The sequence below is a fragment of the Thunnus thynnus genome, chromosome 2 (assembly GCF_963924715.1).
Source record: "Thunnus thynnus chromosome 2, fThuThy2.1, whole genome shotgun sequence".
Taxonomy (NCBI): Eukaryota; Metazoa; Chordata; class Actinopteri; order Scombriformes; family Scombridae; genus Thunnus; species Thunnus thynnus.
In genome coordinates this window covers 4,506,054-4,530,468 of record NC_089518.1, presented here as the reverse complement: position 1 = coordinate 4,530,468, position 24,415 = coordinate 4,506,054, and the positions used below count along the sequence as shown (strand labels likewise).

At 38.5% G+C, this 24,415-nt stretch overlaps 1 protein-coding gene across 4 annotated transcripts in view; it reads left to right on the top strand.

Annotated features, from left to right (window-relative positions):
- mamdc2a (MAM domain containing 2a) overlaps window positions 1-18,362 on the top strand; it is a 44,908-nt gene extending 26,546 nt beyond the window's left edge. For 3 of the 4 annotated variants that reach the window (XM_067600131.1, XM_067600141.1, XM_067600137.1), the window contains 8 exons: window positions 2,328-2,421; window positions 4,355-4,501; window positions 5,524-5,789; window positions 5,991-6,087; window positions 9,688-9,834; window positions 10,167-10,426; window positions 12,513-12,597; window positions 12,817-18,362. In XM_067600131.1, coding sequence (XP_067456232.1) covers window positions 2,328-2,421; window positions 4,355-4,501; window positions 5,524-5,789; window positions 5,991-6,087; window positions 9,688-9,834; window positions 10,167-10,426; window positions 12,513-12,597; window positions 12,817-12,878 — 1,158 coding nt within the window. In that variant the 3' untranslated portion in view covers window positions 12,879-18,362. Of the gene's footprint in view, window positions 1-2,327; window positions 2,422-4,354; window positions 4,502-5,523; window positions 5,790-5,990; window positions 6,088-9,687; window positions 9,835-10,166; window positions 10,427-12,512; window positions 12,598-12,816 lie in introns of those variants that run through there. The other variant, XM_067600148.1, reaches the window with a different exon arrangement.
- Window positions 18,363-24,415: the final 6,053 nt, after the last annotated feature.

The window sequence follows — 24,415 nt, the reverse complement described above, 5'->3', positions numbered from 1 at the left end:
AGTTGCAATATGGGAAATGTAGGATCTAGTGTTTTTAGAGCTTGAGCCATACTAGACACAAAAAGTGAGGATATCTAAGTCTCTGTGGCTTAAATTTTTACCAATCTTTACAACCTATCTCTTGCAATTCCCTGAACTTTATGGAAACACAGTACTACATTGCTAGAGAACCCCTTTAAGTTGTTGCAGGTGAGAGGTACAGTATGTGCAAGGCAGTGCATGTGTGGTTCAAACAACTGTATCAGTTCTGTCTGTGTGTGTTGCTTGAGGATTGTTCTTTCCTGCTGCACATTTCTTGGCAGCCTCCATATAAATGATCCGTATGGCCTGTGGAGAGGAGCACAGCCTCAGCCTGTCTGTGTTGGCCTTGTGATTGCAGAGGAGTTGGCCTGACTGTAGCTGCTGAAAATTGTTGGGAATCCCACATGTCACGGCCTGGTGTAGATGCAGATGCAGACTGGGACAACCACTAAGGATGTGTTCTCCCAACCACACCTTCCCTGCAGGACTTTGTGTCACACCTGCTGGTTTTCTTTTTCAAGATTGTATGCTTTAAAAACCACTTTCAGCATGACATGTTCATAAGTCAGTTATTACAACGATGCTGTAACAGGAGATGAAACCTGTACAGATAAAGGTTCCTTGTGCTACAAGCTGCCAAACACAATACTTTGCTGCAGATGTCATTGTTTTTCCACCATGAAAATTCAAATACACAGAGGTCAATAATGGTGTACATTCTAAAAAAGTAAGTCATGTCTGTGATGTTTGGATATCAGACTGATGAATCCGAGTGATACTGTAGAAGGCACTAGCTTCTGAGCTAACCCCGCCAGCTGTCTGTCATTTACACTTACACTTGCACTTGCTACCTGGTAGCTACTTGTCTGTAATTGATGTGAGGCAATCACCAGGATCTGGAACAACTTTAAATTTTTTCAAACTTCAAAACGTTTCCTTGACAGAACCATCTTTGGCTAAGTGTAGACAGTGCAGGAACCTACATGCAGTGAGCAAATTAAACAGACTACAGTGAAGAATTTATTTTTGATTTTATTAATTAATAAATACTAACGTAATTATATTTTTTAAAATATAATTTGAGGATTTTATGTCTTTATTTGATAGCTGACTGCAGAGAGATATCAGAAAATGAGGCTCAGATTTATTAAGAGATTAGATAGAATAGATTTGATTGATGCCAGATGCAACGCCTGGCTGAGTAGTGATGTGTGCAGAAATGCTGTGGGCCAGACTTGCGTCTCTATATGAATGGCAAAGACACAGGTTTGACCAGTGTCCAATAGTCTGATATGAATGGGTCCAATGTGCCTCAGTAGACCCACGTCATACAGGCATCTGCTGTTTGAAAGTGGTCTCCCCATGTTTCTTGTCTCTCTGCACTGACTGAAAATATATTATTAAAAAAAAAAAGATTGATCATTCAAGTCCAGTCGTGACCCCCTTTACTCAGAGTGCTCTCATATGAACAGCTTTGGACTGGAACGTTTTCAGAATATTGTGAATATTGTGAAATGATTTGGGTAATTGCTCTCGCTATCAGTGGTGTGTTCTTGGCTTGGTTGGCTCGTGATAGATGGTTGCTGCTAGCGCCTCATTTTCTTTGTAATAAACTTGTTTTTTCAAGTGTTTCTGTCATTAGTCCAGTGTGTTTTTCAGATACGGCAGTACATGTTTGTTGATGTAAAAGCGGATATTGCTATAAGGATCTTTTTTCCCCTTGAGTTCTTTTATCATTTTTCATCTTATGCTGCAGAAAGATCACATTTTTCCAAATATCATGCAAGAAAAACATGTGGTGCCACTCCTTCTCATTGTTGTGTGTGTGTGTGTGTGTGTGTGTGTGTGTGTGTACATGTGTGTGTGTGCATGTGTGTGCTCTGATGTGTGCAGCTGAGTAGCAAAAACACTCCTCTGTGGCTTTCCAGTGAACTTTCAGATGTGTATTCTTCCTTCATGACTCCATGGTTTCCTTTCCTTGTGCTTTCAGCCAGAACGCCTCCCACGGGCTGCTGCTGTCGCTGTGGAAAGAAGCTTGCATAACATTACTAACTGGGTCAGTTCCTCTATCCAGCTGAGCCAAGGGTTGTACAGAGCTTTTCCATCAAACAGCGCCCCACTGACTAACCCATGTTCCTGAATGTACCCTTACACTGATGTCACTGTCTGCTTTCTACAGCTGTCTCATCTCTCAGTTCCCATCGTGTCTTAAACAATTCACAGAACATGATCTCAGGATGAAAAGGCCTAAGTCATATATTGGCCATCTGTTAGTGGTTGCTGAGTATGTCTATGTGTGTTACCAGGTGGTGTTCGAGGTAGCATTTAACAGTGCCAGAGGTGGATACGTGGCCATAGATGACATCTCCTTTTCTCCTGAGTTCTGCCACACAGACACAGGTGAGAGGAGACCTTTGGATTTTAGGGGGATAAAAATGGATCAGAATCACTATTTGATGTTCTGTACCTCACTCCTGGTTCACTTTGTCTGGCTGTTATATATGCTGTACTGTAAGTCTGAAGTCCCACTTGTGGCCACTAGAGAGTGCAATGTTAATTACAACTCAGAGTGCATTATATACCAACGATTTTTATGGAGTTAGGATTAAGAAGGTTAGGTGTACAGATTCTCAACAACTCCCCCCACCAAGCCTTCTGGTCTGAGGCCATGTCTCTTCAAGACAAAATGTAAGAAAAGAATAGGAGGCAGAGGAGAGAAGCACAGAAACAAAAGGAGAAAAAAAAGGAGCCAAGAAACAGAAAGAAGAGGAAAAAGGATGCATGGAGAGGAAAGCAAGAGGAAGCACAGAAAGAGGAGGGAAGGACAAGGCCAGTGAGAAAAGAATAAAAGATGAAGGGAAAGAAAGGAGGGGAAGAGAAGGGAGACAAAGAGGGAGAGAGAGTGATACAATGGGGACAATGATAAGGACAACAGGATTAGGTTCAAGTTTATCTGTTGGGATTAGGGTTAGTGGTTTAAACGACAGTGGGACTAAAAATGTAAATGTTGTCCTAGAGTCCTAGTCCTTTGTGCTAAAGAAAATGTCATGGGGTTATTAAAATTCAGCATGTTATGTTATAAAGATCAAACAAGTTAGGGCTACCATGCCTGAGTATGACTGCCCCCCCTCTTCATTCCCCCACCACTCAGCTTTCACATTAGTAATGTTGTTCTGTACCTGAGTACACTTGCATATCTACACACTCTGGTACAGTAGGTATGCAGCTAGTTGGTTTGCGATCTGCCAATAAACACAAAGAAGAATATGAAGAAGAAGAGTACACTTGCGTCATCAACTGCGCGACATTTGTTTATGTTAAATCGCAAGATCCCAAGCCCATCCAATGGAGTCGACCTTCGCACCATGCCTATCATATTTTTGTGTGTAATGTCCAGTTATGATTGTATGTTGTCATCTGCTCAAATTTCAAGCAAGCATTGAATTTCTTCAGAGATCCTTTCGCAGCCATGTTTGAAGACGACAGTCAAATAGTTATGACGTCACATTCTAAATAGCAGTCCATTTCTGTGTTTTGGTACAATAGTTTTCACGCCTGATGCGAACTGCACCCGAGTACACTCGAGACCACCTTTTTAAGTGTGAGCTTCCCTCACACATTGAACACTCATTCAACTGCAAAATACTTCAGTTGTAAAATCCCTCAGTGATGCAGCTCAATTCATTTTTGAATGTAGTCGTCATCAAACATTCACATGATGGACATTTATTTTTTAATGGCAAAAAGCAGTTTCTTCAACAGGTAAATAAAGCCAGCAATGTTAATTATCTGGATAGTTTGGTGACTGAGAGAGCTCAGTGCACTGCAAACAGACAAAACTGCAAGTAACAGAACTAAGTGACAGTAAAACTTCTGAACAAGCTAGTTATGCTTAAAAAGGCACTAGGCGTATAGCCAATATTTTCAGTAATATTGGGAGTATTATGGAAACCAAATCATAAAACTAAAATAAACATTGTTAGCTTATTTTCCAACATAACTGATGAGCAGTTGACATACTGTATTCATCAGTTTTTAGTGTCCTCTGTATGACTTGCAGAGTTTTGGATTTATTTATCTTCTTCATCTAAACAGCCAAATCCTGAGTGAAGATTTGAAGAAGAATTTGTCTCAAAGATTCAATAAAATTGCTGCACACAGTATCGTCTTCATATTAACATGAAAATGAATCTTCATGTATATATTTATGCTTTGTCTTTTTTAGTGGTAAATATGTGAAAGATTATACATTAATACATCATCATAACCTATATCACTGACCTCTGTTAACAAGGCAAGTTCACATTGGAGGTGCTGTGTTTTTTTGTTCCAGAGCCGACCGTTGACCCCTCCATAGCCAACTGTGATTTTGAGAATGGGCTGTGTCTGTACTATCAGGAGAGAGCAGAGAGTAAGGTGTGGAGCAGAGTTTCGGTCAAGCCTAATGCCTACAGGATAGGAGACCATACTACAGGAACAGGTGAATCAGCCTGAACCACAGGTTCCAGTGCATCATACTGCACAGTGGCAATACTAACATTCTAACTAAGTACTAAGTACATTTACTCAAGTACTGTACTTAAGTACAATTTTGAGTTACTTGTAATTTACTTGAGTATTTCCATTTGATGCCACTTTATACTTCCACTCCACTACATTTCAGAGGGAAATATTGTACTTTCTACTTTTCAGAGGAAGATTTGACACAATGGATAATATAACAAGCTTTTAAAATACAACACATTGTTAAAGATGAAACCAGTGGTTTCCAACCTTTTTGGCTTTTGACGTCTTACAAAAAAGTGTGTAGTCGGGGTCACATTTCACATGTCTATGAGTTGTTAACAGCTCCACCAAATAGTGATTTTTCCCTCTAAACTTCTCACATGCTTTCATTTCAATAAATGTTCAAATGATCCAATATTTCAGCAAAAATCAAAGATTAGAGAAAAAGTCCAAAAACTGAAAACAGATTTGTGTATCAGAACTTTGTTTTTTCTTCTTTCCTCTCCCATTAATCATCTCACGACCCCTCAGATTTATCTGCTGACCCTTTGGTCACCTTGGACCCTTTAGCTAACTGTAGTACTATAAAGTAGTGTAAACTAGCTCCACCTCCAGCAGCTACAACAGTAACATGCTGCTCTAACACTGATGCTTCACTATTAATAATCTAATAATGTCATATATAATAATATATCAGTCAGAGGGACCAAACCACTACTTTTACTGCAATACTTTAACTACATCAAGCTCATAATACTCATGTACTTTTACTGTAGTAGGATTTTTCATGCAGGACTTTTACTTGTATTGAGTATTTTGTACATTACTGTATTGATATTTTTTACTTAACTAAATGATCTGAGTACTTCCACCACTGCTCACTGCCTCATGATGTACAGAGCATTACTGTGCATGTACATCTATAGTTAAACATACTGTACTGAACAAACAATACCCCTCCTGTTTTGATTGATTTTTTTGTCCTGTCTTTTTAAGGCTGTTTCCTCCTGGCAGACACTCGTTTCACTTCCAGGCCTGGATATGTGGGTCGGCTTCATGGACCCTTTTTACCAGGGAACCACAAATACTGTCTGAGGTTCTATTACATGCTCTATGGATTTAGGAAAGTAGATAATGCTCTGGCTCTGTACATTTATGATGAGAACAACGTGGCGCAGGAGAAGGTGTGGAGCCTGGCTTACTCTTCCAGGGCTGTTTGGAAAGAAGTGGAGATCACCTACATGAAGCCCATGGTTTCCAAGGTAGGAAGCATTAGACGAGTGGTGTATGTGGAGGTTGAATGGAAAGACATGGTGACAGAGTTAGTCAACTTACCATATACAGTGATCAATTTACTATTGATGCTCAAGTAAAAGAATGGATGGATGAATGGATGGATGATGAATGAACTAGGATGATAACTGGATGAACAGCAGTATTCAGTCTTTTTCTCTGTTTCCTAGATTGTGTTTGTCAGCATATGTAAGAACTTCTGGGAGTGTGGCCTGGTAGCCCTTGATGACATCACTGTCAGCCTGGGGGACTGTCAAATCACAGCAGGTAGAAGACTCACTAAGACATACACTGACTGCATGTCATGCTGCATTTTTCTACACAACAGCAGGGCACAGTAAAGTTACTTTGCTGGGGATCTGCAACTCTTCATCTAGCAGCTCACTATTGCTGCTCCTGACTGTTCCATTATTATATGTTCCATATGCAAAAAATAAGCTGCTGGTGAAAATGCTGTGACAAATGTGGCTGCTTCAGAATAAAAGCCACTGGCTGAGAGCATTAGCAGTAACCTAATGAGAGAACAGTAAATGAAGCTGGTATCAATGAGGTCAAATTACAAACAGTAACACTGCATTATTCCCTGAATTGAGAAGCTGGAATCAGAGAATTTGGGCACTTTTTTCTTAAAAGATGATTCAGAACGATTAATCAATTACCAAAATAGTTGACAATTAACTCAGCAGTTGGCAACTAATTGATTAATCAACTAATCATAGCACCTATACAACTATCACATATTTGTGTAATGTTGAGGTGTCCACATACTTTTGTTAATATACAACACATTCTGATAGAACATGAAAGAACATTTAGTTGCATTAATCAGACACAAAGATATGGATTCACTGTATGTGGCGTGCATTGAGGTGAGAGTGCATCCACCAGAATGACATTTTCATCCCAGTTTGACTCAATTTCATCAGTGTGCAGAGACACAGGCACATGGAGAACATGCAGACTTGAGCTCATAAGATACTCTATATCAAGCACCACATGTTAAAAGTTACAGTGTGTGTATTCAGGAACTAAAGAAATAACAAAGCGATGAAAGACATCACTTAAAGCAAGACTGTAAACAGATGTTTTGTTTCAGTGGACATGTTCCCATCCACTTATGACAGTTTGTGAAAGTGCTTACATTCTTAACTTTATATGGAGCAAGTCAAAAACTCATGGCAAAACAGCTGCCAGCAAAGCTTCTGAAAAAAGTAGCATTGGATTAGAAAAACACAGCAATGTTCATACCGGTATTTGCTATTAAAGACTGAGGTCAAGTCACAAATAATAATAATAATAAGTTTATTTAATATTCAGTCATATTAATACTCACATTCCTCGAGACACTTATATAGGGCCAAGATTTGGTGCTATATAAATAAAATTGATTGATTGATTGATTGATTATATAGCACCTTTCAAAAGCAGACGTCACAAAGTGCATCACAATAAAAACAAACAAAAAGCAAATAAAAAAGCATATAAGAGACAGAGCAACAAACATGAAATGCAGACATCCAGATAAAATCACATGGCAAAAACGGAAATGTTTCTTAGCTGGTAAAAACAGGAGTGAACCAAACAATTTACATGCTGGTTAAGACTCAAAGCCTGACCCATAGAAACGCCCAGATTACGGAGGGTAGGTTTAACAGAAGAAGATTAAGAGCCAAGACTTTCCATCAGCTTCAGGAAAACGTCATCAGGGAGGAAATGATGTTTGGCCTGTTACATGTTGAGTAAGACTAAAAGGCTCTGTGATATTAATAAAACTAGAAGCAAATTTATCAGAAGCATCGTCAATGTGAATGTTAAAATCACCAAGAAGCACAAACCTAGATAGCTTGAGAACAGCAAAGCAACCCCAAAACATCACTGAGTCTCCTCCCTGTTTCAGGGTGGTCTTTTCTTTGAAGGCTTCATTTGTTCTTCTGTAACTATAGGGCTGGTGTGATTTACCAAAAAGCTCTAATTTTGTCTAATGCAAATCAGTCCTAAGCACATTCTCCCAGAAGGACTGTCGCTTGTCAACATGCATTTTGGCAAAGTCCAGTCAGGCTTTTTTGTCTCTCCCTCTTAGAAATGGAGTCTTCTTGGGTCTTCTACCATGCAGCCCATTTTCATTCAGACAGTGACGGATGGTGTGAATTGAATCTATTGTACCTCAAACTTGAGGATCAGCTTGGATCTGTATTGAAGTTTTCCTTGGTTCTTTCTCGACCATTTGAGCAATCCTTCTGTTCAATCTCGAGCCAATTTTCCTTTTGCAACCACATCCAGAGATGTTAGCTACAGTTCCATAGACTTTAAACTTCTTAATAATATTGGCAACAGTGGTCACAGGAACATCTTTGCTCTTTGGAGCTCTTTGGAGATGGTCTTGTAACCTTTACATTGACCATGCTTGGCTACCTTTTTCTAATGTCTTCAGACCACTCTCTAATTGTCCCTCTGTTTTCTATGTTCAATGCGATGCACGCAGTAGCACAAAACAGCAGAGTGAGTAATTTTCTCCTTTTAAACTGGCTGCATGAGTGATTATAAGATTGAAAATCTTGGAATGATCATCAGTGTGGGAGTGGGAGGACTACCATACAGATGGGGGGAGCTAGAGGGGGAAACTGAGTGAATACTGTAGGAGCCCAGGAAAGTACAGTCAGATGGGCTGACTGCAAGTCAGGAGGTAAAAGCCTTACACAATTGCAAAGTCAGTTCAGTGTTGGTTGATAAATGACGTGAGCCTTCCTGGCAAGGATGGAGCTGTCTAGTTTAAAAAGCTGAAGCCCATTCAAAAAGGCGGCAAAATTATCAACAAACATTTGTCTGGATATCTCTCGTAGTAAACCTTTAGCCAGATATGCAGTCAGTGGGAGGCCAAAAATATTTACTTGCTTTCTGGTATCCAGGAGACAGACCACAAGGTGCACAAACTCCTTTTTGAGAAGCTCCAAATTTGGATTTTTGATGTTGTTGGTACCAGCATTAACAACAACTGCAGAGGCAGATATATGTTGTTCAATCAGCTGCAGAGTGGTGGGTGTCATGTCCTTTACGCAGGCACCTGGATAGCAGAAAGTCTGGCCACTGCACACAGCCACGAGCCAGACCATAGAGGTGCCAACAACAAGCACTGAAGGTTGGCGCCGCACCTGGATGTGGCATGCCTGACCACCTGGGGGCATGGTGGTGGTGCCCAATGCTGAGACCTGTGGAATACACACAGATATACACTTCACTGCATTTGCTTCTTGTCTTATTCTTATTCTTGGGCATGGAAGTTTAGTCTTGACCTGGGAAACAGCATATGGATGTTAATCAATAGGTGAATATAGATGTTTAATATAGTGTAATTGTGACAAAATAATAACTCAAAAGGTTCACTTACTACATGACCTAAGTATGAAACCTTAGTGTGACCTTTCACACTTTCACACTAGAGTCACTGGAGCACCCTTTAAAGGATAGTTTTGCACCTCCATAAAGCTGAGGGACTCACAACTGACAGATTTCCAAATATATTTCAAAAGCTAAGCAGCAGTGGCCAAGACATCCTGACTGAAACCAGATATCCAGAAAAAATGCCTGGTCCTACATTTCCCATAATGCAGCTAGTGTCTTTTCTTTTAGCAAGATGAAGCTCAAGTCAAGACAACCCTGATGACGTCAGATTCTCACAATATCACTATGTTATCATTCCTTCTCTGAACATAGTGATCTCATAGAAATCCCACCACTGACCTGACCTGCTGGGCTCTCCTTCACTCACAGAATGCTCCTGAAGTTTAAATGAAAAATGTTGTAAACACTGCGCATTCTCTCTGTAAATCTGCCACCGACTATTACTGACTATGTGTGTGTGCTCCACAGGTTCCCTCCCAGGCCAGTGTAACTTTGAAAGTGGAGTCTGTGGATACATCCAGGATAAGAAAGAAGACAACGCCGACTGGCTGCGAGTCCGAGGATACACGCCCACCTCCTACACAGGACCCAGAGGAGACCACACCACTGGGGTGGGTGAGTCATTTCCCCATTCACTGCTTCAGTCATAGACAGAACATTGTAACCTGTATAAGGTGATATATGAAGGGATGACACATCACCCCACTGTTAAAGATTTTAATATCAACAGCCAGACTTTGACAACCACTCAGTCACAACTGTGCTTAAGGTGTCTGACTACAGGAGTTGTTGACTGTGTATTTAATACTTTCCATTTTCTCTGTTCTCATTAGTACAGTATTCTGTGCGTATTGTATTTTTACAGCTGCAAAGTCTCCACTGGGATCAATAAAGTTTAATACTGTAAAGTGTTATTCATGGATTTGTCCGTTGTGTACCTCCTTCAGGTTATTTCATGTACATCGAGGCGTCACTCATGCGTCCAGGTCAAAAAGCTCAGCTGTTGACTTCTGACCTGCGGGGCTCCTCCACTCCTCAGTGTTTAATCTTCTACTACCACATGTATGGATCTGGCACCGGCATACTGAGCGTGCTCCTGCGCCACGGCAGCAGAGAGCATGACGTACTGCTGTGGAGACGGCGTGGTGAGCAGAGCGTCAGCTGGATAAGAGCAATGGTGGACTACCACTGTAATGTCCGACACCAGGTACAAAAAAGATTAAAACAGTGTGAGCTCAGCAGCCACACAGTTCTCCGTTCTCTATTTCACTGTTTACTATTTCGTCTTCAGATTAGGCTAACCCATTGTTGCTAACTTTGGAGCTAACCCCCTTCACTTTTCCAGCACTTGGGGAAATAACAGACGTGACTTTTCACGGTCTTAAGAAGCAACGGCATTTATTACCTGTTACACTGTAGTCTGTACTGTACATTTACTGCCAGACTGACAACTTACTGCTAACCTTTTCCTCTGCTCCGCTTGCATTCACCGTCACTTTTCTGGTGCTCGCCCACCCACCCGTTCCCACCCACTATGTACACATATTACGCAATGCCATATTCCTTAACTGAGCTATGCTACCAATAGTTTCCCAGGCAACGACACAGAGGTTGACTCACGTATTGGAACAGCGCTGCACAGAGGCTCCCAAACGCTGTTGATTTCCGAATGAATGGATATTTGGTAGGGATGCACGAATTGGATTTTTTTCCGATATGCCAATTTCTAACTCACTGTGGCCAATTGCCGATGCCGATACCGATATATGCACATATTTTTTTCCAGCTGGCTGAGGAGACTATTATGCATGCAAGCATAGATTGTACTAAGTATGATCAAGAAAGACAATATATGAAGGAAGAACTTAGGAAGACTGGAGTTCAGGAGCTCAGCATTAAAACTTTAATGAACCTGCCAAGTGGGTGGAGCAGTAGAGTTTTCTTTGTGTTTATTAGACAGACAGGATTAATGTGTAGGATTTAATCTCTGGTCCACCTTGCCAACCGCCATTATAAACCAAAAAGAAGAAGAAGAAGTTTTTTTTCCAAACAGATTGGTACATCCTGTCAGCCGAAGTGTTTCCTATCTGTCCCTCCAACCGCAGGAAATAATGGATTAATACTGGGAAGCTATTGATGCAGCACTTTTCTCCTTACGAAAGTAACACAGCGATTATTTGATTAATGAAAATTTGGTTGGACAAGAGCATATCGACCAACTAATTGACCAGTCGACCAGCAGACTACAGCCAGTGTCTGGGGTCTGGAGGGGCTGTCCTGGTCAAAAATAAGTCTCTTGAAAAATGTGAAACTTTTCTGAACATACAATATACATCTCAACCTGACCTCCCTATCATGACTCATTGTCACATTTACCTTTGTAATGATAAACGAAACAATATTTTTCTCTATCTGAATTAGTTTAGACACTCTTGCTTGGTAATTTAGCACTCAAAAGCAGTATACAGCAATTTAATAAATAGTTTATAACACACTGTAATGTAGTAATAAGCAGATAGAAGTGTTAATTAATGTATTTGTCAAGAACTATAACTCCTCCTGTGGGAACCCATAAGTGTTTGCTGCTGTATAAACAGATAATGAATGACAATTGTTACGAGAATGACTGGCAGTTCGGCTCCTGGCGTGTCTAGGTCAACTTAATTCCTCTAAAATAGTAGTGTCCGTTTGGGGAAGAGTTAAGTTACAGAGTACAGCGAAGGAAGAGAAGCCTGGCTGACAGAGGGTTGTGTGGGGCTTACCTCCAGTCAGCAACAGTGGCTAGCTCAAACCAAGAGCTTCCCATGAGCAGCCAGGTCAGACGGCGTCAGTAGTGTTGGTGGTTGTTCTAAAATGGAAACAAAGCTGGAGGTAGTCAGCTTCCAGTTCTCAAGGCCAGAGATAAAGGTTGCTCAGGTGTCAGGGCTCTCAATCTCACAGTGGTTCAGCACAAAAAGCACTTCCTGGATGCTGCTACCAAGAAAATGTATCACACCTGGGCCACTGGGTTAATTGATAAGGCCCGCCCACTACCAACAGGCCAAAAATAAGGAGGAAATGATAATGTGACTAATAAAGTGCATACTGCTCAACCACCACAATATAGTAAAACACAGTTGTAATAATATAAAATGTTTTAATAGAAGTTATAATTGTTGACAAATGCTATACATTAATAAAATGAAAAATATCCTTATATCTGCTTAGAACTACAGTACAGTGTGTTATAAACATTTATTAACTGTTTATATACTGCTTATAAATGCTAAATAGGGGGGCTTTTTTTCTTGCAGATTATATTTGAAGCCATCCGAGGCCCATCACTACGAAGTGACATGGCTATCGATGACATCAGTTTTAGAAGGGGACCATGTGAAGGTCAGTGTAAATCTTTTTGTATCTGTTCAAGTCTAAACAGATGTGTCATGTCAACTCTACATCAAATTAATGGAGACACATTATTACACAAGAGCAAAATTCTAATTCTGTTTCTTTTAATTATTGAATTTGTCTTGATGCACATATTTGTACAATGTCAGTGTGTAAGTTTAAGCAGTTCTTCATTCACGTCAGTGTTTTTTTTGTCCTCCTCCTCAGATCCTGGTGACACTATTTCATACTCAGGCTTCTCGGAGTACTTCAATGAGATTGAGAACTGATACTGACAGGAAGCCTTTCTGTATAAATGCTTTTTCGGTTCTCAGAACTTGGCTGGGTGACTTTCAGAGGTGCGAATGTGACAATTTACAAAGTCGTAGAGTGATGCTTATGTTGCTGCCAGGACCTCCACCACACTGCACTGCTGTCTCTCATCTCTTTCTAATTCTCAGTGTTTCTCTCATTACCATTGTCATTATTTCTAACAAATCTTTATTTTTCCTTATGACATAATTTAACAGTCACGCCTCATTTGCATGACACTCAATTACACAATCACAATCAAGTGTTAAGACTTTGTCACTTATTTTCTTTGCAATTGGTGATTTGAAAAAAACAGAGATATCAGTTAAAAAGCACCATTGCTGCGTTCATTCATTCACAGCCCGGGTTCAGGAGACAAATTCACAAATACACATAACTGTAAATGGAAACTCGCATTGTGGAGTATGATGACATCATCCTAGGACAAACACTTATATTATTTTTCCCCCGAAGCTCTCATATAATCTTGTGACAGTGGAACAATGGACACACTAAACAAGAGGAACACAGGGTAGTATATAACAATATGAAGTTTGTTTTCAGGCTTACATGCTTGTTGTCTATAATTCTGTATTCTTAGACGGTATATGTCTCGCTTCAGCTGACACATAAATCAAATGTCGGCCCATTTGCATTTTACTAGGAACTAGAGAAAACCTGAATATTTCTTTGGTCCTTTCATTGGTGGTTACTTACTAAATTAAAATGACTAGTAATATCAGAGACAAAAAGAGTCTCAAACACTGAACACTGAAAGTTGCTAGGCAGAGACAGAGTGATCTTATTGGTGTGCTGTTTTGCCAATATCAGACATTTTTGATACCCATGGAACTTTCTCAATGCACTTGTGGGAATAGGAATAGCTGATGCCAACCTTGGGGTGACCTCATCACAGCAGGTTGGTGACAGGACCATGCGCAGTGTGCATCCCTGTAAGATTGCAAGCTGGACTACTGAGTGGCATTCAGATAATACTGCCTATCAAGCCAGTGGAGTCGGCCAATAAAGAGTATCTGCTATTTGCTCAGGTAAGAGGATTTAAAGGCAGCTTAAAGGTATGTTAGGTCAGTGCAAGAGAATGGCGTCACAGTCTGATACGCACTGCAGGGTGTAATGGCGGGTCAAAAAATAATTTAACATGAATACTGGGCTTCCATAGGAATGCTGACCCAATGTTTGGCACTTTTCACTGTGCATTGATAACTGACAGTTTGACATGAGCCCTTTTGAGACACAACTTAAAAATAAAGAATACTAAAAGTTAGTATTGCTGTTCTGTAAATTCAGGCAAATTTTAAAAAGAATTGTCCAAATCTGTGCAGTCTGTGTTAGTGTCTAGTGTTGGTCAAAGTCCCACATTTGCCATAATTCAGCTCAATCGCATCGTTTTTTACCATCTTTCCTCCAGACACTCGCCGCGTGGTACACCCATGTCTTTCAAACTCTATAATAATAATTAAAAATATGTAAACTTTCTACATGAGGAAAAGGGTAAACTGTTGTAAGAAAGGCCTGTTTGCCAGGTGTCCCATACCACAGAAAAAACAAGGAACCCCTGGAAGTGTTTTAATATAAAACTGATGTGTTGAGTTTGCCTTTACAGCAAACAAAAGCAAAAGCAAATGAACACAGCAAAGGAGAGAAAACCAGAAAACAGGGAGGATACTTGATTAAACAGATTAAATATACAGTGGAAACTAGAAAGCAAACATGGTTTGTCATAGTCTGTCTCAAATAATGTTTTCTCTGCGTTCCAGGTGAATTAAGGCTCTGCCAACTGTACTATTACACAAAACTACACTTGGCGCTACAAGAGAATTGTTAAATCTGCAGTGGTGTATAAAGTGAGAAAAAGCATGTTTACTGGAGCTTAGAGGTAATGACAATCCCACTTTGGTTTATTTCTATGAGAATGCAATATTCTATAGTGTCCAGAAATCATGTGAAAAGACCCAAACCAACAATGTTAGTCCATCTTTCAATACTGTTCGACTTCACCACCCTGTCCGTGTCCATTGGGGCCTTCTGAAGATGTAAATCTTTAAAAACAGCTCAAAAATATATAGTTTCATTTTTTAAAAGGCTCAGTAATTTCCTATAACAATATAGTGTAAAACATTAGTCAAAAAGGAGAAATAGTGCATTTGTTGGCAATTATTTTCCGTGTCCGAGTAATCCACATTTGTTCTACTGAGTATTTCTGGCAGCAGGATGGTGTGTGGAGGATTGAGTGAAAATAAACTACAGTGTATGTGTTCATGGTAACGAAGGAACATGTCACCCAGTGCAGCAGTGTGGCTCATTGATGTGTTTTTGGACAACAATGGAGCTCTATGGCACAGAGGAATAATATATATCAGACTTTGATACACACACAGTACTTGTTAGTAGATCAATTAATTGTTGATTTGACTTAAGTTCTTTTAAGTCAGATATAATTTCAGTTCTGACTTAATTATGGATCATCCTAACTGGGCTTTAGGACCTCTGGAAAACCATAGAAAAGAAAACCAGGAGTGAACCACATTTGCACGCACCTCAGTGCGTAGTAGCACTGGACCATTACTGATTCCATGTTGTTCCACTGAGAGGAATCAAAGCATATAATCCATTCAAAAACACCACATACGCATTAACAGTAGGCAAGACACTCTGCTTTTGTAGACGAAGATTGGGCCGTACCATTCTGTGATCTTTCCATTGCTTGAAGAGCTCAGTAATCCAGCTTCTGAAACAAAAGGACTGGCCATTCATTTTGAGAAATTAAAGTTGCCATTATATAATGTTTTTATAATAATTTTACTTATTCCAGTGTTGCACTGTTCTGTATATATGTATTTTTTGCAATATCAGCTGTTAGAATTTGAAAATGGTCCTGCTTAAGAGGCACATGAAAAAAAAAAGCTTTGCTACATGGACAAGTTTCAAGTTCGAATGCCAATACCATATAATTTTATGGATATTTCTCCCTACGTGCATTATCTCAACTCTGAATATAACCAAGGCAATGCAGGCATTTTCTTCATAGAATTCACACAGTCATTTTTCTATGTCAGTTCCACTATGACAAAGGATTTGAGTCCAGCTTCAATCTTATATCACAATCAAGGCAATAGCCATTTCATTTATTATATCAGTATGTTTTTCAAAGCATGGATTTATTGAGGTGCTGGATACCTTCCCAAGGGGTTTGATCTGTGCTTACTCATTATTATCATACAGATCCTGCAGATTTTTCAGCCATACATGCTCCAAGCTTCCCATCATCCTAAAGGTCCTCTGTTGTGCATTTAGAGATGTCCCTCTGCACACCACAGATGTACTGAGTTGTTATTAAAATTCTTTGCTCCTGTTTAGCCTTACAACCAGACTGAACCAATATTTCATCACCAATATTTGGAAATTGGAAATGTGTGCAATAATTCAGATGTCTGGAGCCAGGTTTCTTCCATAGTTCCTCTACTAACCTCTAGACACTAAACTGAAGTACATTCTCATTTCCTATGGAGCACACTGTCATGTAATACATTATGACATTGTTACTGCAGTCAGACAAGATCATATTTTGAAGTGTTTTATATCCTGTCATCTTCCTTTTTGTCATTATTTTTGTATCAGACCTGTGGATTACATGAAGGCAATACATATAAATATATATATATATATACACACACACACACACTATGTGGAGAAGAAGCAAGGAGACAAGATAAACAGAAAAAAATCCTATAGATTATTGCAGCAATTGTATTCTGTTTAATATTCAATAAAGTTGCGGGAATTCTTTCTATTTTTCTATTTTTTCTATTCTGTAATACATGTCTGTGACTTTTAGACCACAAATCACAACTTAAGGAATAAATATCACTATCAGAATTGTAATTTGTAGAGAATTAATGAATACAATGTACTTTTAAGTGGACCTTGTTGGTATGTGTGTAGCTCACAATGTGCTATGTCAGCATTTTTAAGTGATATGGGGTTTTATGCATGTTTTAATTACTTTTTTTGTTGCATGTTTTAGATTATTTATTGGGTGTGTTTTATTGCATTGGCTGTGTTTCTTTCAATCTGTTTTTATTTTATTGAATTGGTGTGTTTTTATGGTTTTGTGTGTTGTTGCATGTGGTAGTGTTTTTTCCTATTACCCCTGAAGGGCACAGGCACTGACAAACCCCAGGCAGTAATCAGCAAACAGGCAACAGGTGCAGCTGAAAGAATGAAAATGGCAGAGACACAGACGCAAGGAGGAAGGCAAGACAGAGGAAGGGACAATTGAGGAAGGCACGACAGGGAACCACAGAGAGCCAGACAGAACTGCGTGTTGTCCTCAGCTGAACCCACAGACCAGAAGACAAATCACCACAGGAGCCTGAAGTGCAGCAGCCTGTGTCCATTCAGCATGAATACTCCAGCCTGTGTCGTTACCTCCCAGGAAAACCGTGACTATTTATCATCATTGTTTAGCAGTGGACACTGGGCGGGCCCACTGCGGGGCTGGGCAAGGGGTGGCAAATCTGAGCTGGAGTATCTGTAGAATACTGGCAGTTGATGTCTGTTTCCCAAGAACGAGCAGAGCACTAGGGAGAGAGTGAGGCAAGATCTGTCTGCGTGGAAAGGGGGACAGACTGCAGAGGATATTGCAGGTGCTGTCATTCCCCTGCAAACATGGTTTGGACGGCAATGTCGTTTCAAAAATGGTTCCGGCTGGATGCCAGAAACAGCAACATTCACATGAAAAGTTAATCATGAAACTCAAGTTGCTTTTTAGCTGACATGTGGACATACATGTATTTGGAATACGGATATGCACTGGTTGAATTTTGGTTTAATAACAGATGTGAGCGGTCACAGGGTGTTGTCCTTTCCACGTTCAATAAAGGTCCACCTGGACCTCACTTCAAAAACATTTAAAATGCTTATGAAAGTTTCGCTGTGCAACACATCTATGTGTTGTGTTCACCCTTTGGCACACTGATAATTTACATTAATAAAAGACATTAACACTAGAGTTACTGTTTACTGTGCAGTATTTATTCAGCCATCTTGAATCTCACACACCTGCCCAGCTCTCATGGAACGTCACTGCATTACTATACAATGATGTCCTTTAATGCACATACTGTTTTAGCGGAGAGGCTGGGCAGAATGGTGGTTGGTACGTATGTCCTGCTTTGAGCTCTGAAAGAGTTTTGAGTACCAATTGCTGTAACTAAAGAAAAAAGCCACAAAATGTCAATCTAAAGGACTGCCGTTTGTGAGGAAAGTATAATAAAGACACTAGTGTAATACAGAGTTATCATTTCCAAAAGAGATACAAGCTTTCATGACTGCAACTAAGTTTAGCTAACCAACCTGCTACAAGCTAACTTACCTACTACATGTCGAACATGCCGAAACGAGAGATGGAAAGGAGGGGGAACCTTCTGATGGATTTTGAAGATGACACCTCACTCTGTTTATGCTCACCTTTACTGGGAACCCCCACATCAAGTCCTAACCCCCAAAAAATCTGTCCAAGCAGCCAAGAGGAGAAAGTATCTAGTGCAGATATATTGAAAGCCATCCAGGAGTTGACGAGCAGATTTACTTCACTCGAACAAAAAATAAATAAAAACTCAGACATTGTGGACACTGGCTATTAAAGAAAATGTGGAAGGGATAGATTACCAGATGAAAACAACTAATGAGAAGGTGCATGCCATGAGTTGGCGGATCTCTGAACAAGAGATGAAGATTGAACAAGCAGAGTGCTATAGTCGTTACTGGAATTTAAAACTGCTTAACCTCTCTGAAGCTGTCAACAAAACCGCAGAAGATGCAAGGAAGCAAGTCTTTGAAATCCTTGGTAAAATTACTCCAGATGAGAAAAATAAACTCGGTTTTCTCATTGATACTGTACACCGGATCGGACGCCCCAGGAAATATAGGAGCCCACGTCCAGTGACAATACAATTCACCATGCACACCTTCAAGCAGAAAATCTGGAAGGCATCAATGATTGCCACAGTGATGAAGGAGAAGAAGCTTCAACTCTCAGAGGACATACTGGGAGAGACAGAGTTGGAAAAAACTCTGGCCACTTGTTGACAAAGCGCGCAAGGAGGGCAAGCAAACTACATGATGTGGTCCAGATGCGATCATTGACGGAAGAAGAGTTGCAGCAGAAACAATCAAAGACACTGTACAAGTATCACTTGACTCTGTAATCTTCCTAGCTTATGTTGTACTTTCTTAAAATATGGACTAATGATAATAGGTTGGTTTAAGAAGATGTACTGATGATAGTAGGTTTGTTTAAGACGATGGTCAAATGATAATAGGTTGGCTTAAGTGGAATGTATTAGACTAGTTAATAAGATGTTGAATTACTGGTTAATACTCCGTCCAGTTGCAGTTAATAAGGTTATGTTTTGGTACTAGTACTCAAAACTTGAAGAGGTTCTACTACTCTATATTACTTGAGGAAGTTACATAGTAAGCATATTCTATTTCAAGGCTTAAATTTGTTTTAGTTCTCCAGACACAGTACTCTCTTTTATCTTAAATGACTGACTCTAACTTTAACTCGTTGACAATTATTTCTCTCAATGTTTGGGGATTTCGGGATAGTACTAAAAGGAAAGCAATATTTCTCTTTATTAGGAAAACTGATGCAAACATTTTTTTTTTTTTTACAAGAAACTCATTCTTGTGATATAGACAGTAAATTTTGGAAAGGTTAATGGGGGGACCAGATATATTATTCTCATGCCACTCATCACTCTGCAGATGTCACTCTTTTATTTAAGAAATTTACAGGAGATATTTTAGAACATTTAAAATCTGAAGATGGCAGATGGATTATAACTGTTATAAAGCTAGACAACTCTATTTTCATACTGTATATGGTCAAAATCAGGCAGCCCAGGCAAAAATTATGTTTGCACAAATTTATTCAAAGATAAAGGATTTGCAAGATAAATATAAAGATGCATATTTGATTATAGGTGGGGATTTTAATGGTGCTCTGAATGATTTGATAGACAGAATACCAGAAAGAACGTCTCAAAACTCACAATTTAAAGCCACAGTTTATCTAAGTGAGAAGTTGACAGTGACAGATGCATGGCGTTTTTTTAACCCAAGCTGTAAAGAGTTTACTTGGTGTAATGCTGGGTGTACACAACAATCTATGATAGATTTATGGTTAACTTCTAATTCTGGCCTGCAATATATATCTGAAGTTACACATTAAGTTACACACTATGCTCCACTATCAGATCACAAGATCATTTCTATACATTTAATTGGTTCCAAAGAGAAAAATAATAAACTACATGGATATTGGAAGCTGAATAATAACTTACTTAAAGACAAAACCTTTCAAGATTCAGTTAAACAAATGGCACAACATATTTTTAGAAAAAACGAAATGAGTAATACTCAGAAGTGGGAATACTTCAAATTTAAGATTAGAGAAGTAGCTATCAAGCAAAGCAAGGACATTTAAAGGGCTAGCAATACAAAGGAAAAGGAAATTATGGAAAATTTAAAGACTTTATTGAATAAAAAATCTCTTCCAGAAAATGAGAAACTGAAACTAACGCAACTCCAGAATGAAATAAATAAATTATATGTTGATCCTGCTAAAGGAGCCTTATAGATCCAGGGCAAGATGGTTAGAAAATGGTGAAAAAAACACCAGCTATTTTTTTGTGTTGGAAAAATGTAATTGTAAAAGAAATAATATTTCAGCATCAAAAATAAACAACAGCACTAATACTAAATCCCAAAGAAATAGCAGAACATGTAGGATCATTTTATAAAGAATTATATAAATCTAAATTTGAACCAGAATACTGTGAAGAATTCTTAAATAACATTAAAGAATATATTCCCACTATTTCAGAACAACCTATTTTAAACTGTGAATTTGTGAAAGCCTTGAAACATATGAAAACTGGAAAATCTCCTGGAATTGATGGTTTATCTACTGAATTTTACTTATGCTTTTGGGATGTTATTGAAGCCCCACTTATGGAGATGTACAGAGAATGTATTGACAAGAAGGAGATGACAACAACAACGAAACAGGGTTTAATCAGTTTGATACCAAAACCAAACAAAGACTCTATTTTCTATAATAGAAAACTAGAGACCGATCACACTCCTAAATGTGGACTATAAATTAACTAAAGATATGTTAGCCAGACAACAACTTAACTTTCTTCCTAGACTTAAAAAGACAAGAAACGTTATGAATATGTGGCTTCAACGTGACCTGTCTATTTTCGGTAGAGTTCTCTTAACCAAGGCTGAAGGGATTTCGAGACTCGTTTATCCTGGTTTGTCAATGTTTGTCCAAGACTCAACATCTAAGGAAATCAACAACATACTTAATAATTTTGCTTGGAAAAATAGACACCACTTTCTAAAAAAAGAGATACTTTCAGGGTCCAGAAAAGAAGGTGGTTATGAATTATTAAATTTTATGGATTTAAATAATACATTTAAAATAAAATGGATTAAGGAATGCCTTAAAACCCCAAATTCTATTTGGTTTTATTCCAAACAATATTTTTAGAAAATTAGGTGGTCTTTATATTCTACTTACTTGTAATTTTAACATTACCAAATTACCTATAAAATTATTTAAATTCCATCAGCAGGCCCTCCTAGCTTGTAAATTATGTTACATACATAACTTTTCCCCACACAAAACTATCTTTTGGAATAATGGAGACATTACTGTTGGAAAAAAATCTATCTTTAAGCAAAATTGGGTTGATAAGGGTATTATTTATGTAAGTGATTTCTTTGATGCTAACGCTTTACTGCTTAGTTATGAACAGTTCCATGTTGTTAAATCCTTTCCTGTAACAAGCAGAGGATTTAATTATGTAATGAAAGCGATTCCTAATGGTCTCTTACATCTAATGAAGAGTCATCTTCATGATCAAGAAGCACTGAGAATAGAACCCCTTTTGATGATAAATGGTATTGACATTATGAATACTAAATACAACAATAAATGTATACACAGTACATTTCACAAAAGAAGAAAAATTACTTCCCAACACCCAACATTATGCACAGGACCCAATAAAATAAATAAACAGGCCTACATATGCTATGCATATGAAATATATTTTATCCAAAAAATATGTGATATATTATTTAGTTGTGTAGTGTGAATTAATAGCCTAATTAATTACATGTGTGCAAATAGCCTGTGTCGTCCTTCCCAAACAGTCACAGAAGTGACAAGCAGAAGTGCCCACGTGTTACCAAACTGTTGTTACCATTTCACATACAGGTATCGCTCATTTCAATGCCACGGCCACAGTGAAAGGGGTGAAATCATTTATCCAGGAGTAGCTGCAGTGCGCAACAATAACCACCAGGTGGCACATGTGAGCAGTTCAGATGCAGCGTCTGTCTGTCTCTCATTATGCTCGACAAGCAGACCTGACGGAGGAACAGAGAAACCCTGTGAAGCTGTACAGTATACTAACACGTTACACAGTCTTAATTTCATAAAGGACATTTATATTATGATGTTTAAACCAATCATCCGTCAACACAGTTTAGACCTCAATATATGAAACATGGAATTGAATTTTTAGCTTGTGAAGTATTTTATTTAGACAGCTCTGATGGAACGCAGGATTTATCAAGAGGACGGCTCCAAACAATTTCACTGTATGAACCTGGACTGTGTGTGTGACCTTTTGGATGTGTAGAAGAACACAGAACATTAACTAATATTAGATCTAGATAATTAATGAAGTCAGGCTGCTGTGTCTCGTGCCTAAATGCACACAGCGTCTCTCTCAATGGGGAGACGCACTTACTGTTTCTGCTGCTTATGTGATATTCTCCTGTTAGCTTTGAGGTGGACTTCAGATGAAGAGGGGCCGCTTGTTCCTTGTGGCTGTTGGAGAGGAACTGACGCCTGCTGGTACAAAACCTTCTGGACAACTTTTGGTATTTAATTTCCCAATTAAAGACAATTAAAGGTCCCCTTTGGATTTCTACAAAAAGAGACACTTTTTAAAAAAAAAAAAAAAAATTGAAGACAGTTCAGGTTGTGCTAGTCCATGGACTCAGAAATGACTCTTCACTGATTTGACTCTTTACTGATACTGATTTGTTACCAGGGTTCAATTTGTTATGCATCTATAACTATCCATTTCATTTTAATGGAAGTGTAAGTTTCCTTTATTTCATGTCTATAAGGTATGTAAGGAAGTAGGATAAAGATACTTTGTGATTATCTTAAGTATAATAAGGATAGCTATGCACCAGTACAGCAATTCATACAAATAACTGGATGTAAGTAGTAAACTGCTATGAGACCCAAAATAAATTCTGCTGAGTTGTTACACTCATATGGTCTCAGTAATTACTTTATGGTAAGCTGAAGCAGTGGTTACAACTACAGTAGTAGAAAAAATTGTTTAAATGCATGGCATTCATTTTGATTTGGCATGTTGAGACTGGAACAGGGCTGGAAGGCGGGGGGTTGCCAGAATTTAAGGGACACCTTGGTCGGAGCTGATTGTTATGTGCCTCCTCCATATTTTTTTTTCTAACTAAGCAGGAGGTAATTTCCCATGTTAAAACTGTGCCCAGTGTAATGCTGTGATTAGTAGCCCACAAAAGAATAGGATTTCAGAACATAAAAGTAGTATAAGGAAAAAAGATGAAAAATCTCTGGTGGCTAGACGCTTCCATTCAGCTGGCCATGATGTCCATTCTCTTAAATTTCAAGGTATAGAAATGATACATCCTTTTAAAAGAGGGGGTGATACAGACAGATTTCTGTTACAGAGAGAAGCATATTGGATTCACACATTACAAACTGAAAGCCCAAAGGGTTTAAACGAAGAACTGCTTTTGGGCTGTTTTTTATAGTCTTTTTTAAAAAAAAATTTATTATCCATTTTTGTGTAATCTTTTGGGGTCTGTTTTTACATTATGATTCCCTGTTAAGATTTATGTAGATGCATTTATCCTTGTTATGCATTTAGGTAATTGTATCCACGACCACTTTATTGTGCTTTCTTGTAAGTATAAAGAAGTCAGATTAGGTTCCTTTTACATGCTACTTATTCTAACTAGATCTTAGATATATTTTGTCCTTACATTTTTCTAATTTATATTTTTTCTATATATTTCTGTATTTTTCTACATTTTTCTATTTACTCTTCTAAGCATTTAAACTATTTAATGGGGTCATATAGCTCTTAATTAAAATAAATCTCTCAGAGATTTTGTAATTTACCTGTTAATTTGAGCCCTCTATTCATATTAATTAGTCTCTTGTGCAATTTTGGGATTTTTTTTTTTTTTTTTAGTATAGATTAATTTTATAATCAATTTCCTCTCTAGAGGATTGATTGAATGTATACACATTATGTAAGTTTCTCTTTATTATACTTTGGGCAACTGTTTTTTTTTTCTTTTTTTCTATTTATGGGCATCTTCATATATTTATTAATCTGTCCTC